This window comes from Pinus tabuliformis, chromosome 3_1 (genome assembly GCF_031772625.1).
Source record: "Pinus tabuliformis cultivar Carrire ecotype Pingquan chromosome 3_1, CPIR1, whole genome shotgun sequence".
NCBI lineage: Eukaryota > Viridiplantae > Streptophyta > Pinopsida > Pinales > Pinaceae > Pinus > Pinus tabuliformis.
Window position 1 is genome coordinate 20375018 of NC_142301.1, and position 17077 is coordinate 20392094.

Below are 17077 nucleotides of genomic sequence, written 5' to 3' on the forward strand. Positions count from 1 at the left end.
TTAATATAAATTATCTTAATATCTCTTCTCATTGAATTTATTAATAATTTAATATTAAATAATTAATATAAATTATCTTAATATCTCTTCTCATTGAATTTATTAGTTAAGGTTAATTTTTATTAAATAATATTATTTTTAGAATAGCTAATTCTAGATCTTGATGCATCTTGTGGTTATATATTTATAGTGATCGATCTGTTTTTTCACTTTGATTCCGAAGACAAACTTTATTCATAGGTTTGAAACATTGATCATTCAATTATTGAATGTGAATCTGAAAAATAATCTCAAACATTTAAAATATTATTTAAATATATTGAAACTAATTTGCCTTAAAAATATAAGGCATAGTTTAACTTTTTAAGATGTTATACTTAACTTTTTAATAAATATATTATGATTAAATGCACTTAAACCATGTAAAGATTAAGTATGTGATAAGGAATGCCCGATGGAAATTAACACTGAAGGTAAGTGTGGAGGCCCGAGGGTAGATTCCTCTGACTAAAATGAAGTTCGATTTCTTTGACTAGAATGAGAAACATTTCCATTGGACTTGGAAAATAGTTTGTTATTCATAATTGTCCCGTTCCCCTTTATTAATGTATAAAAAGGAGAAGAGACGGACAGGTTTAAGTCCGCAGGCGATAAAATCGAAGAGAGAGAACAAGTACTAAAAGATATCCAACAAGATCCAAAGGTCAGGAAGTATGCCGAATATTTCTTACAGTCAAAGCAAAGACTCGTGATATGTGGATTTTCGTGAAAGTGGCGGCTGATATCATACTAGTGGGGAGCAGTTTAGGATTTTTCTGCTGAACTGGTTATTAATATGGAGGCATGGAATGAATTGGGATGGAGTGGTGGCGATGTTCTGAACAATTCCAATCCAAAGATGGGAAAATGATGCGGCATGCCCAGTCTCTGTTTCCAGAATAAACACTCTTCCCTGCGTTAAAGGAGGGAGGAGTAATATTCAAACAGAAAAAGCCCTAATTGAATGCCGCCCCTGCTGCCAGCCTGCAAGAACCACCACAATACCCTCCTCCCTTGCATACGATTTTCAATTTCTGCCAATCGGTATCTCTATTCCCCCAACTCAGAGAGTGAACCCACAGCTGCATGGACAAATCTGTAATCGAATGTACGTTTTGAGCATGAACACAGATTCCCATTGATCTCAATCTCTTTGCTCTTTTGAGTGGCTCTATATATATTTTAAGCAGGAGCAGGACACGAAAATGAAGCTCTTGGGCAGCAGCAGATGCATAATAATCATCTGTTTGTGGGTATTTTCCCTCTCTCATTTTCATTCTTCAGCAGTAGTGGCAGTTGGCCAAGAGGAACAGTACCCATGGCCAAAACCAATTTCCACGGTTTGGGGAGACGCAGTTTCGATTCCCCTCTCCCCGACCTTCAAAATCGTTTCTGCAAATCACAGATACCTCCAACGCTCCGTTTCTCGCTACAATCGCATAATCTACTCAGAGCATTGGTTCCCAATTCTCTCCTCGTCCTCATATAACACAATCGATTCTCCTACCGTTTCTTCTTTGGAGAAATTGGATGTTTTCGTTCGGGACCTGCAGGTGGATCTTCAGCACGGCGTTGATGAATCATACACCTTGACCGTTCCAGCGGGCGGAGTCGCCAATCTTTCGGCCGAGACGCCATGGGGAGCCATGCGAGGCCTGGAGACATTCTCGCAGCTCGTCCGCCGGTACAATGCCACTTCTGTTTACCCTCTTGTCTTCCAACGCCAGGTGAAGATCATCGACTATCCTCTATATCCTCATCGCGGTCTTGTGCTGGACACAGCTAGGAATTTCTATCCCCTGAGGGATATTCTGCGGACCATTAGAGCCATGAGCTATAACAAGCTTAATGTCTTCCACTGGCACATAACCGATTCGCAGTCTTTCCCCCTCGAATTAAATTCAGAGCCTGCCCTTGCGATCAATGGATCTTACTCGCCCGACATGCGATATTCCAGCAAGGATGTTAAGCGAATCGTCAAATTTGGGCGGAACCACGGCGTCCGTGTTATTCCAGAAATTGACACTCCAGGTACATAACCTTAACATTACATTATTACTAAGCCCATCTAAAACAAGATTTGCAAATGCACATCGAATGTAGAGGTATGTCTTGCATATCAATATCCATTTTTGAAATGCAGCTACACGCTGCCTATGCATATAGGCTAGAAATTGAATCTACCTAAGTTCGACAGTTTTAAAGTTCTCCATTTATATTGTGTGTTATCTGGGTTGGTTTGCCACAGCATGTAAGTTCCAACATATGAGGATATTTATACCATTGTGAAGGCAGTAATAGCGAAGTGGTATCTCCGATTATTGTAATCCCTGTTTCGCTGATTTGTTGCAGTCCTCCTCTCTATTTAATTCCATCTTCATGCTTGATAGTACTATAAAGCTCCCTTGGACCCCCTTGTTTTTCCTCCGGCTGTGGGAGGTGCTATGACTTAAGCTCCAAAATCTGTCTTGAAGACGGGGTTACAACCAACTTTATTTTTCAAAGGTTGCAGAATTAAAATTTGATACCATCATTGCATCCGGCTCACCAAAAACTTTCCAGCGATATAAATCTCATCTCAATCCGACTCCGGAATCAAAAGTTATGTCCTTTTGAAGTTTAACCAATGAGATAAATGCCACACTAGTAGGGGGCTCCCACATGTCATCCACGTGTAGCCCACCTGGCTCTCTCATGTTATCATAGGTAATCCACATCACTTGAGCCTTTACATGGCATCCATGAGACCACTACCAAGTCCCCATGGCGCCTGCCATGTCAATCCCAGTACGTGGATCCCACTGCATTGTCACTCTACGTTATATCTGATTCCGGGTTACCAAAAACTGGAGTGGGTTTAATGTGGGTGGTTTCTCATTTCAGATCCCCTTGTTAACTCACGACAGACCACGGGGGCCCTGGGGTGAATGTGGGCCATTGATCGGGCCCTTACTACGATCGCGCCACCAAGAGGTGGTGCCTTTTTTATGTGGGACCTTTGGTGGAAATCCCCACATGTTAATTTTAGGTATGTTCTATGTTTAGAGCAAATTTACTTCAATTTTCCATATTAGCTCAATGACAAACATTCAGATTAGCAATCACATCAGCATGATAGTAAAGTGCAGATAGAACATAAACTTAAATCGCAGAAGACAAGCCAAGACAAGAGGACACAAGATGTGGCGCTAGCCAAGGACAAACCCCAATGGAGGGAAACCCTTGATCAATTCTTCTTATGTTCTTCAATAGTTCAACAGAGAGAAAGATAGTACATATACATCAGAAGTCAACATTTTGACTTGACAAAATAAGAGCAGAGATCTTCTCTAAGAAGATGACAGATGGGGTAGCAGATCTGAACTCAGGTGATTCCATCACTGTGCTGCACCCATCACTGTGCTGCACTCATCATACTGCATCCATCATCACTGTGCTGCACCATGCTGCACCCAGTGTTTTCAAAACCGTTTCTAAAAACCGGTTACCGGTCTAACCGGCCGGTTAGCAAGGCCGTCGGTCTAAACCGGCCAAAAAACCCGGTTGGAAAGGCCATTTCACCATTTTTTTGCCCTAACCGGTGAAAACCGGCCGGTTTAGGACGGAACCGGCCGGTTTGTATCAAACCGGCCGGTTCTGTCCTAAACCGGCCGGTTTTAGGCACGCCCACCATAAAGTTAAAAAAGCATATTTTTCACTGTGTTTCAGGGGTTTTGGGGGGAAACTAAGGGTGTTTCAACCCTAACAATGTTGGCAATTAATGGTAATGTTAAATTCTTAAAGTAAAAGTGACATTTCCTTTAATTTTCATTTTCATCATTTTACTTAAATTTTTAACATTACCATGAAATGACTCAGGATGTTTGAGAGTGGTTTCGACCTCATTGGATTTCATATGGAGAAACTAGAATTTTAGATTTCACTCAAAATTCAGCAGACTTAATGGTTTTTAGGATTTCATGGTTTGGGGGTAAACAATAAATGCAATCGGAGCTCCAAATGATGAGCAAAACTCCTGATCTAGATCCCATTGTGTTAGATGATATTGATCCAACATCAGAATGGGTGGAGGAGACTGAAGAACCTGTGTTTGAGGCTGATTTTGATATCGACATGGCTTTAGCGGGGGATGATGCAGATTATGTGGTGGCATCAGAACTAGGATCAGTAGTGGCATCAAGGAAAGGCAAAGAACCAATGGAAGGCACTAGTCATGCAGGTCAACAAACTCGTGCTTCCATTAGGTCCACTTCTATTGTCATTGGTGGCATTGATATTGAGGTTGCAGATCAGGTTGAGGCATCCTCTGACTCTGAACCAGATGATGTCTATGTAGCTCCTGATGATGATCCTGTGTCTAGTAGTGGTGATGAACTTGATGATTGATCATGTGTGCACTGTAGACTTGTAGTAGGCCAATGGCCTCATAGCTTGCAACATTGTTTTTGGACTTTATAGGCCATTTAGAGCCTCATTTCTTATGTATTTTGCTATTTTGTCGATGATATGTATTGTACTCGGTGCCATTTTGATATATTCACCTTTACATGGTATATAAATGAGCAAACTTTGCATATTTTGTCTCTATTGGCTTGGAATCATGGTTTTACATCTTAAATATAGTTTTGTTTCATTAAAAATTAATTATTTAATGTATTTTTTTAAAACCGGTTCGTTTAGACCAAATCAGTCCCCGTTAGACCGGTTCCGTTGGTAAACCGGTTCATTAGGTGGACTGGTCCAGTCACCTGTTCCGGTTTTAAAAACATTGGTTGCACCCATCATCACTGTGCTGGACCATTCACTGTGTTGCAACCATCATCACCGTGCTGAACCATTTACTGTGTTGCAACCATCATCACTGTGCTACACCATTGTTAGTTGTATTAACCCATGACAATAGCTCTATCCATCTGATAGGCAATCCTGAGAATAGCCTTGTTGCTGGCCATGGCCTGCGGCCTAGCCTAGCGACAAGATAGACCTCTAGTCCTTTATCAACCAACCTCCAAGCATCATAAGAACTTAATTTTGCTGTCAACCCTTTGAAACAAGTGTCACTGAAATGTGACCACTGTAGCAGCACCGAAATTCTTATCACTGTAATCCGAGTTCCCACATAATGAAATACTTGTCCACTACAAGCCATCCGAACTCGTTGATTGTGAGACAACATATTGTTCACCAAACATCTCACTGCAGTTTATCCGCTTATCACTGTATGAGATCAGAGATGAATCTGAGCTTATGTTGACTGATATTAGTCCTAAACAGAACTCCGCTATCCCTTATCTTTCCTGTGATACTCTTCACGGTGGATAGAGGTCACCTCTTGACTTGCAGTTTAGGCTACAGGACTGCGGCTAAGATGTGCTAATTCTCCTTGCTTGAACAACACCTAAATCGCATCTTTGAGGACTGTGTATGAGTCTCTTTCTTACTACGGATTAGGAGTTCATTTATGCTCTTTTTCACTGTGTCTAGTTGTGTATGGAAGACTGCGGCTAGGGCTTTTATGTGGCCTCCTTTGATAACATATATAGGCTCCCTTTGATAGCGTATGCAAGCCTCCATCATGATTGCATTAAGTGCCTCCTCTTGTTGCATACACTCCCTCAATGACTGCGGCCTAGGACAACGTATTAGGTTCTTTGTTAGGGCAGCGTTACGAGCCTATCTTCATAACAATGATAGGTCTTCATTTCCATGCCAGCATTAGGAGCTAGGACATCTTCTTGCGTAGAGCCTTCTTTCCCAAGACAACATCTAGCGTAGCGTAGGTCTCGTTAGAAAAATTCTTCACCTCCACGTCTAGGGCTTCTCCTTGACTGTGATTAGGGCACTCCTAGGCAGTGTATAAAAAGCTGTGACTCGTCCATGACAGCTTTAGGGTCTAGGGCTTCCTCTAGGGCAACGTAACATCTTAAGGTTTCTCCTCCCACCAAAACCCAAAGACAAGTGGAGAGGAAGAGATCACAAGAGGTGTGTTCAAATGACTTACAAGCCACCTTTTTTTTATAGTAAAACGTTGAGGATAGATGGGGGCAATTTGGTTGCTGGCCGACCTTGACGAATTGTCCCATAACACAAATAAATTCATATCTCTATGAATACATGTTGGAATCGGATGGTCTTTAGATCAATCCTACACCTCTCGACGAGAGGAATCCAAGAAAAATATCAGTTGCTGTAAATAATATGACCCACATGGAGTTTGGCCCTAGATGCCAATTTTAACACCACGTTAGACCCTCCCTTCCCAGTAACCCACAACAGACATAGGGTGGTCTGGGATCAACATGGACTGTTGATCTGGGATGCCTCGTGATCGTATCGTTCAAAGGCGTCTACTTGATAACGGAGATCACCCCCAACATCCGAACAAGCATATTCAGTGAATATGCTTCACAACGTTGTTGATGAGTTGAAGTTTGAACAAATTGTAAAAAGAGGATTTTTGTAACCCCATCTTCATAACAGACTTTGGAGATGGTTAAGTCATCGGTAACACCTTCCACAACCCTAGATAGCACAAGGAGATGGGAGGGAGTGTTACGAATACAGGCTATAAAATCTCATCTTCTTTTCTATTTCAATGTTTCAGTGAAGCATTCATAGACAAAGCAGTGATGCATGTTGTAGAAAATTGATGAAATTCTGCAATTGCTAATATGAACAATCTGAAAACGAGTTTCTTTTCATATAGACACTGAATTTCCCTACTTAATTTGCAGTGGAATAGGAACATAAATGAATACACAATCACACATTTCAACAACACATTTTTTCTAGGGAACCCAATTGGGAAAACCCTCTGCTTACATGAGAATTTTATTGATAGAAAAAATTGAGCAATAGATCTCTTACGATACAACTTTGTTCGAATAGAAACCAAGTTGATTTCTCCTTGCTTGACTAGGCTTCAAACACTTGCAAGACCCTGATCTCCTTTCCTTCTCTTTTGCGAAATCTTGGAGGCCTATTTCCTAGCGCATAGGCTGCCCCTATAAAATAGGAATTTCCTCCTATTTCTTAGTGCAATTACCAATGTGGAAAAAGTCGAAGTCGAGATTAATTCGGCAAGGGTCCAAAAGTTGAAAACCTCGTTAAAGTCGGGAGTTTTTTGAAAAAGTCTGCAAAAAGTCGGCAAAATTAAAAAAACACAAAAATATTCATTTTTATTTTTTATTTTTTTTAACATCTAGAGTATTCACAACATCAAATAAATGTATTTCCACATAAACATGTAAAGAAAGCTAATATATAATATGTATATGAAGTCTAGTGCTACATCACATATCAAAATAGTGAATCAACTCTTGAATCATGAGTCTTGTCTGAGTCTCAACTCTCAAGACAGCCAACTTTTTGGGTCGACTCCCGATAAAATCGGGCATATAACGAATAAATTGCGATTTTTTCGTTTCTGAAAAAGTCTGCAAAAAATCAGAGGATTAAATTGTTTTGTTGAAAAAATCGCAATTTTAGGATTTAATTCCGATTTTTTGCAGACTTTTTCCACACTGGAAATTACCAAAGAAAATTGCTCTCTACCAACTCACATATAAGCTGCTTCTTGCACATGCTCTCTCACAAGCTCACACACAAACTCGTGCTCAAGAATGATTACAATTGTGCCTTCTTTTCTCCTTTAAAAACAATTTGAATGGCTAAATTTGGAAAATTACTTTCAAGGAAATTGATTTTGTGATTGATTGAGTTAACTGAGTTGAACTAATTCACGCAACTCGTCTCATCTCAATTCTAGAACTTGAGATTTCGTCACTTGTCATTTTCCCAAATAAACTCGCACTAGAAGACAAGAAACTCGACCTTGCACTTTAGCGCATTAGTTAACTGCTACATAACTCATCCTAACTTTTAGGAATGAATCCTAAATTATAGGAATTTGTCCTAACTTATAGGGAACTTGAGCATGCTAAGGAGAAACTCGTTCTGGTCCCTTTGACTAAGGCACAAATCAAGGAACCTTTCTCACTATCATTCTCAACACTCCCTCTTAGCGAGGAAGGGATTTTGTACAACTCCCACCTTATCTTTGAAATGAACAAAACTACTTCTTTCCATTGCCTTGGTCAAGATATTTGCTGTTTGCTCCTATGTTGGAATGGTACAGTAGCTTCACTATCCCTTTTTGCACACAATCTTTGAGATGATGATCCCTGATCTCGATAAGCTTTGAGCGATCATGAAACACTAGGTTCTCAGAGAGTTTGATGTAACTCTGATTATCATAGTGTATCATGGTAGGCTCCATCTTTTGTTTGAAAAGTCCCACAAGCAAATTCTTCTCCCATATAGCCTTGAATGCTACCAAACTAGCAACCATGTACTCGACCTCTGTTGAACTGAGTGCAATTGATCTCTGTTTCTTGTTGTACCAAGAAACAACTGTTGACCCAATGCTAAAGACACCACCTGAAGTACTCTTCCTGTCTGTGGAGCACCATGCCCAATCCGCATTTTTGAAGTCCTCAAGCGTCACTCCATCATCCTGTCTGTACCAGAATCCATAATTCACTGTGCCTCTGAGATATCCCAACACATGTTTCGCAACAACCCAATGAACTCTGGTCGGTTCCAACATGAACTGACTCAGCTGGTTGACTGCAAAACAAATATCAAGTTGTGTGTTGACCAAATACATCAACAACCCGATTGAAATCTCCGAAGAATCTCTATAGTGTACTTCCCCTGTCCTACAAAGATCTCACCATCACCCTGTCAAACCTCCAAGCCAAGAAAATAGTTCATAAGCCCCATATCCTTCATCTCAAACTCCCTTGCAAGGTCCTCCTTGCAATCTTAGATCAAGATCTCCTCTCCAGTCAATATAAGGTCGTCACTCGTCAACATAGAGCCCTAGAATGAGTGGAAGTCCTCCAACCATTATGTAGTATAGGTCAGCATCCGCCTCACTCTCAGTGAAGCTCAATCCTCGAAGGTAGCTATCAATAAGAGTGTACCATGCTCTCGGAGCCCGCTTGAGCCCATAAAGAGCTCTCTTAAGCCTACACACATGTGTGTCTCTACTGAACTGCTCAAACTCCTCTGGCCGCTCCATATAAATCTCCTCCTCAACTACTCCATTGAGGAATGCTATCTTCGGGTCCATATGGTGGATCTTCCACCCTATCTGTGCTGCGAGTGTCAAAATAGTCTTGATGGATGAATATCATGCTACTAGGGCAAAGGTCTCATCATAGTCTATGCCCTTAATCTGTGAGAAGCCCTTGGCCACAAACCTGGTTTTGTACTTCTTCACACTCCCATCTGCGCCATCCTTCATCTTGTACACCCATCTTGATCCAACTATTGATTTGCCCTTAGGTCATGGCACAATCTTCCAAACATCATTTTTCATGATGGAGGAATATTCCTCCACCATGACATCTTGCTAAACCTGTTGAGAGGCTGCCTCCTTGTAAGAAGAAGGCTCAGTGTCCACCAACTTTGTCATCAGTGCCATATAACCTGTGTACCTCTATGGCTGTTTACTCTGCCTGAACATGGTGCTAGGAGCTTCTACTTGCTCCTAGGCCTCCTGAATCAACCTCTCGGCCCACTTGGCTAGTGCAAGTCTTTAGTTGATTAGCTGCTTGCTCTTGGCCTAGTCTCTCCTCATCCTGTTGTGCGACCCTCTTATCACCTGGTTGAGGCTCGCACTATGGTCTTGGTTGTGGCTCTTGCTTGGTAGCGAGTAGCTCCTCCTTAGGTTCCGCAATCTGGTCATGTTCCAAGGAATTTCTCAGAGCTCGGTCCTCTTGGAATGTCACATCCCGCTTGAGAATTGTCTTCCTGAGTCCTAGAAGATACACCTTGTATGCTTGAGCTATCTCACTGTATCCCATGAAAATTCCCTTTTCTATTGTGGGATCTAGCTTCTTCTTGCCATCCTTGGACAGATGTCAGTGAACCTTTGTGCCGAAGATCCGAAGGTGTGAAACATCAAGCTTCTTTCCTGTGAAAGCCTTCTTTGGTGTAACTCATCCAAGAACCTTGTGCGGACTCCCTTTTTGTAGAAATATTGCAGTGTTGCATGCCTCTACCCATAAGAACATAGGCAGTCTTTGATCAAGCAACATGGCCTTGGCCGCTTCAACAAACCTGTGGTTCTTTCTCTCAGCCACCCCATATTACTGAGGGCTATGAGATGCTATCAACTCTCTCCTATTGCCTTCCTTTGGACACAACTCCTTGAAGGCATTGGAGACATATTATCCACCATTGTCACTTCTCACTGCCTTGATCTTCTTCCCTGTCTGGTTTTCAACTAAGGCCTTAAACTCCAAGAACTTGGTTAAGACCTCATCTTTTTTCTTCATGAAATAAATCCAAGTTTTACGAGAATAATCATCAATGAAAGTAACATAATACATGTGTCTCGTGAGTGATGGAGAAGAGAAGGGCCTGCACACATCTGAATGCACCCACTCCAAAATCCCTTTGGCTCTGTTGTCTTGACCCTAGAAAGAAGACTTGGCATACTTGCCAAGCGTGCACCCCTTGCACACTCCACCCTTGTCAAAATTGCATGACGAATTTTCAGCGCCCCATGATGCAAGTGTCTCATGCGCTTATGCCAAAGTTCTCCAACATCCCTACTTAGCTCACATCATGCCTTGTTGCTCAAGGCTGCGCAAGTCTCTACCTGCATCCTATAAAGGTTCCTCATCCTCACACCTATTTGCTTCACTGTCCCAGAAGCTAGATGCTTGAGGTAAGCCTTACCTCTGCGGAAGATGACATCATATCCCTTGTCCTCAAGGGTTGCTACCGAAACCAGGTTTTTCTTTAGCCCTGGAACATAGAGAACATCTCTGAGATGGAGAAGGCTCCCTTGAATCCCTCTCAAGGCTGACAGTACCAACCCCCTTGGTTACATACTTGTCATTATCTCCAAGCTTGATATGCACTTGCAAATCCTTCTCTTCCAGTTGGTTGAAGAACTCCTTGTTCCCGGTCATGTGGAAAGAGGCACCTGAATCAATATACTAGGTGCTACTGCCTATTGAGCTTGCCATGCAAACTATCAATGAGAAGTCTTTCGCAAACTGAGAAGCAAAGCCATCTACCTCAGCTGATGCAGGCACATGCTCCTTATTCAACCCCTTCTTCCGATTTGGACACTTGATAGCGTAGTGCTGAAACTCATGGCAATGGAAGCACTTGATCTTACTTAGTTCCTTCTTCTTATTGTCACTCTTTTGACTGTTCTCACCCTTCCCTTTGCCTTTCTTTTCTTTGGCTTTACTTGCAAGAGCAAGATTCCCCTCTTCCTTCTCAGCCTTCGAACCCTTGCCACTACTGCTAGTAGAGGCTTTGACTAGACTGAGCCTTTAGCTCCTCTTGAGTGAAATCACTCCACAGGTGTTCCCAATCTGGTAGCTTATCTTGTCCCATTATTCCATAAACAAAAGTTCACCATTCATTGGAAAACCTGTTTATAGTTGTCCGCACTAGCTCACTGCCATCATGCTTCTCTCCTACGACTGCCAGCTCATCACGAACGTTCTGAATTCTGGTGAGATAAGAAGTTACGTTCTCACCCTTCTGCATCTTGGTTGTCCTCAACTTTTCCTTGAGAATCATTTTACGATTCTTATAGGGATCTTGGTATAGATTCACAATGACATCCCACATTTCCTTTGCGATATCCTTACCAGAAATATGTGGAACTATATGATCCCGGAGTCCATCTAGGATCATCCTTTTGGCTTTGGCCATCTCCCTTTAGAACTGCCGTAAGTGGTTTGGTTTAGAACACCTTTCTCTGCATAATCCTTCAGTCCAAACTCGTCCAACAAGAATGACATTCAGACTTTCCAAACACCAAAGTTTGAGGCGCCATCAAGTCTATCCTGATCTCTCAACCCTGCTGTGGCCATCTATCAAATATGAAATCTGTGTGCTGGTCGATTATGTTCACAACTTTGATTCCATGTAGGAAATCCACAAAATCCTGCAATGGCTAATATGAACAATCTGAAAACGAGTTTCTTTTCATATAGGCACAGAATTTCCCTACTTAATTTGCAGCGGAATAGGAACAGAAATAAATAAACAGTCGCACAATTCAACAACACAATTTTCTAGGGAACCCAACTGGGAAAACCCTCTACTTGATGGACTCACTAGGTTAGTCCAAAATGTTGGTTTCTAAAAATTGATCACAGGTTTTTCCACAAATATCAAAAACCCTCTACTTACTTGAGAATTTTATTGATAGAAAAAACTGAGCAATAGATCTTTTACAATACAACTTTGTTCCAATAGAAACCAAGCTAATTTCTCCTTGCCTGACTAGGCTTCAAACACTTGCAATACCCCTGATCTCCTTTCCTTCTCTTTTGTGCAATCCTAGAGGCCTATTTCCTAGCGCAAATCCTCCTAAATCCTAGCGCATAGGTTGCCCCTATAAAATAGGAATTTCCTCCTATTTCTTAGCGCAATTCCCAAGGAAAATTGCTCTCTACCAACTCACATACAAGCTCCTTCTTGCACACGCTCTCTCACAAGCTCACACACAAACTCGTGCTCAAGAATGATTACAATTGTGCCTTCGTTCCTCCTTTTAAAACAATTCGAATGGCTAAATCTGGCAAATTATATTTTAGGAAATTGATTTTGTGATTGATTGAGTTAACTGAGTTGAACTAACTCATGCAACTTGTCTCATCTCAATTCTAGAACTTGAGTTTCACTCACTTGTCCTTTTCCCAAATAAACTTGCACTAGAAGACAAGAAACTCGGCCTTCCACTTTAGCACATTTGTTAACTGCTTCATAACTCGTCTTAACTTTTAGGAATGGATCCCAAATTATAGGAATTTGTCTTAACTTATAGGGAACTCGACCATGCTAAGGAGAAACTCGTTCTGGTCCCTTTGATTAAGGCACAAATCAAGGAACCCTTTCTCGCTATCATTCTCAACACTTGTGATTCTCTCAACTTTATTAGATAGCGGACACGGACCCAGTCTATTTTTGTCTATCTTCTATTGTCTAATTGAGCGTTTTAATATGACATTTGTACATAAGACAGCAAAGCATAGAATTTTCATCAACTTCATTTGATAGCGCACACAGCCTTGATTCACGGTCTATTTTCTTCTATCTTCCTCCCTGACAATAAAGCAGATAAAATCTCGTCCTCTTGTCTAATTGAGCTTTTCAACATTTGTGCATAACACTGTAAAGCATGTGATTCTCCTTAACTTCATTACATATCATACACAGGCCTCATTCATGGTTAGGTTTCTTCCATCCTCCTGTTTGACAGCGACCTTTATGCACCCCTCAGAAATCTTGCTGGAACATTGAAGTGACGGGTTCCTGCCTGGTTTCATGCAAGAAACCTATCACCTCAAGATTCTGAGCAGGTCTGCTGCCTGTATGAAGGCATCTTAAAGACTCTCTCCCGTTTGACTGCTAAATAAGCTAACTGGTTTGATGAATCTTTGAACTTTCTGTTACTCTGTCTAGGTGATCATTAGACATGCTACTCTGTGTTGTTGATTTTTGAATTAATATTTTCAGAGAATTTTACTTTATTGCTAGGTTTTAACTTCTTTGATTTTCTACTACTTTTATTATTTCCACTTTCTTTCCAAAAACATTGCTGGGAATAAATCAATTTCTTCAATCCCTATTTCCAATGGTAAACCATGCTTTTATTATTGAAATCACTGCTCTGGATAGGTGATTTTTGAAGTGATAATCTCGTAGAATTTCATTTTATTTCTTAGTTCATTAAATTCTCTATAATTTTCACTGTGTTTCCAATGGTAAACAGTGCTGGGAACAAATCAATTTATTCAATACCCCATTTTTTAATGGCACGGTCAAACTTATAACTTATAGATGAAACAACCTTTTTTACTAGAATCTGGGGATACAATTTCAAGTGAGATTGTATCTTTTTTATTTTGTTTAAAATACATTTTTTAATTCATAAATGGATTCAGCAACATGAAAAACCCCTGGGCCACTCGAAATCCACTAATTAAACAACTTAAATTCAAAATTTTAAAGATCTCTGCCAGATTTTAGTTAAAATAACCAGAAAATGTTTTAGTTAAACTGCGTTTTTAATCACTTTATTATGCTTACCATTTATGTTCCCGATGGTAAAGTACTTCGATCATTGAGATCACTGTTCTTTGGAGGTTCCATGGATTTTGTACTGCTTTTATTTTCACCTTGTTTTCAATGGTAAACTTTGATCCGAACACATCAATTTTATCAATTCTCTATACTAAGTTTCCAATTGTAAACCTCGCTTCAAAAAAGTCAGTTTCTTCAACTCCCCATGTCTAAATTTCTTGACTATGTTTCCCATGTTAAACAGTGCTTCGAACAAATCAATTTCTCAATCCCTTTGATTGATGTGGTGATATGCTGATATGAACACAAAATTCAAACTCCTCACTTACTCTGGGGGTACATCATAAACTACATGTTTTGACTATGTTTCCAATGGCAAACAGTGTTTAGAACAAACCAATTTCCTCAATCCTTTTGCTTGACGTGATGATATGCTCATACGAACTCAAAACTCAAGCTCTTCAATCTGGAGGCAACATATTAAGCCCTGTTTTAGATGGGCTTGTTCTACGTGTCAAATCATTGCATCATTACAGGAAACTGTTTCCAATACAAATGGAACAGGTTAAAGGGACAATGTACCGCTTTCTTTTTCTTTTCTGATTTGTCCTCACTGGGATTGGGTGACCAATCTTTGTTGAAAGTAGGCGGGCAATTCAGTAAAATTGTAGATTTTGAATGTACAGATAAATTTAGCAACCTCCAAAACCCTTATTGCAGATTATGTAATCTATAAATTTTTTATCTGCCATTTCATCAAACAAAAATAAATTTAACAGGATTTCCATAAAAAATACACTGATTGCGTCTCCCAGAAAAGGGCAAAACTTTGGGCTTTTTATCCGACTCTAATTCAAAGTTGATGGGGGAGTTTAGATGATTGCAAGCAGATTGGCTGAGGATTGATTTTATTTATTTGCTTTAATGGCAGCTCACTCTGGATCCTGGGCGGATGCATACCCAGACATCGTGACATGCGTGGGCACGTTCTGGTCGGATCCTTCCGCGAGTTGGAGCGATCGGATGGCGTCGGAGCCTGGAGCTGGACAGCTGAACCCTCTCAACCCGAAAACGTATAAAGTCGTGCAGAATGTTATCGACGATGTCGCCTCTTTGTTCCCCGAGAATTTCTATCATGGAGGTAGCGACGAGGTCGTTCCTGGCTGCTGGAAAAAGGATTCCGACATTCAGAAATTTGTGGCCGACGGAGGAAGCTTAGATCAACTACTCGAAAAATTCATCTCGACAACGCACCCCTACATTACTGCTCACAACAAGACTGCAATTTATTGGGAGGACGTCTTGCTGGACGACACTGTGAAGGTGAGACCCCAAATTCTGCCGAGGGAAACCACGATTCTCCAGACATGGAACAATGGCCCCAATAATACGAAGCGCATTACTGCTGCCGGCTATCGAGTCATCGTTTCATCGGCGGATTTTTATTATCTTGACTGTGGCCGTGGAGGTTGGGTCGGCAACGATAGCCGCTACGATAGGCAGATAAGCGACGCTCCGGGCATCCCATTTAATTACAATGGTGGTAACGGTGGCTCGTGGTGCGCGCCCTTCAAGACCTGGCAAAGAATCTATGACTACGATATCAATTATGGACTGAGTGAGGAAGAATCAAAGCTGGTCTTGGGAGGAGAGGTGGCCCTCTGGTCTGAACAATCAGACAAGACAGGTATGGACGGCCGAATCTGGCCAAGAGCATCTGCAATGGCTGAGACATTATGGTCTGGGAACAGGGATAGCGATGGTAAAAAGAGATATGCAAAGGCAATCGACAGATTGAACCAATGGAGATACAGAATGGTTAAGAGACATATTGACGCAGAGCCTCTTCAGCCTCTCTGGTGCCTTAAAAACCCTGGCATGTGTAATCTCGATCATTAAATAGGCTTTGAACTCTACCCTACCGTTGCTTGTCATTATTTAATCAAGGCAGATTTTCAGTTACCCCCAGCTGTAGTGTTGATTATTTAAACTACAGCTGGTTCATTTATTTTCAGGTTTTGACTGTTACCTGAATCCTTCTCGATGCTAACTGATGCTAAAGTTGAACTTTGTATATGCGGGAATTAAATTGTGTTGCTGGAATAATGACAAAACTAATGATATGCTTTTTGAATAGTGTAGTAGTATAAAGGTTTGTTATTGCATATTCTTCCTCCCGTGTTTCTATTCTTCTGCCAAGATCAATTAATAGAAGTTAGAACAGATTCCGTCTCAATTTGAGGAAAGGCCTCTGCACCAGCTACTCCTTTAAATCTTATAGGTTCTTAAGAGTGGGAAAGCATCATTGCTGCAATTATGTGTAGCAAGATGAGGTTAACAGTTTTATAGTCGAAAACTTAGTTGCCATCTAACTTACAAGCAAGCACCTGATTTACACAACTAAACCTCCGATAGTTTAATAGAAGAGACCATGTGGAAAGCCCTCTACACCAACTATCTTTTATATGAGAACAAAATGAAAAATCTTACGGCTTCTACTGGGAAAACCATCACTGTGGCAATCATGTGTAGCAGGATGAGGTTCACAGTTTTGTATTAGAAAAGTAACTTGCCATCTTAAATTAAAAGTAAGTACCTGCTTTACGCAACCCAACCTCCAACAGTTTAATAGAAGAGACTATGTGGAAAGCCCTCTACACCAACTACTCATTTTATATGTTTGAAAAAAATAGTCTTATGGCTTTATATTACAAAACTAACTTGTCATTTGACTTGCAAGCAGGCAATTGAATTACACAGCTAAATCTCCAATAGTTTTATTGAACAGATTATTTTGAAAGCCCTCTACACCAACTACTCCTTTTTATCCATTTAAAAAGAGTTATCTTATGGCTTCTTAAAAGTGGGAAAGCATCATTGTAGCAACTATGTGTAGCAGGATATGGTTAAC

At 40.8% G+C, this 17077-nt stretch overlaps 1 protein-coding gene across 1 annotated transcript; it reads left to right on the forward strand.

Annotated features, from left to right (window-relative positions):
• The first annotated feature begins 670 nt into the window (after positions 1–670).
• Positions 671–16300, forward strand: LOC149185562 (beta-hexosaminidase 2-like). Its single transcript, XM_089410726.1, has 2 exons — positions 671–2070; positions 15098–16300. Exons 1-2 carry the CDS (start codon positions 1245–1247, stop codon positions 16063–16065), a joined length of 1794 nt encoding a protein of 597 aa, XP_089266852.1. The 5' UTR covers positions 671–1244; the 3' UTR covers positions 16066–16300.
• The last annotated feature ends 777 nt before the right edge of the window (positions 16301–17077 follow it).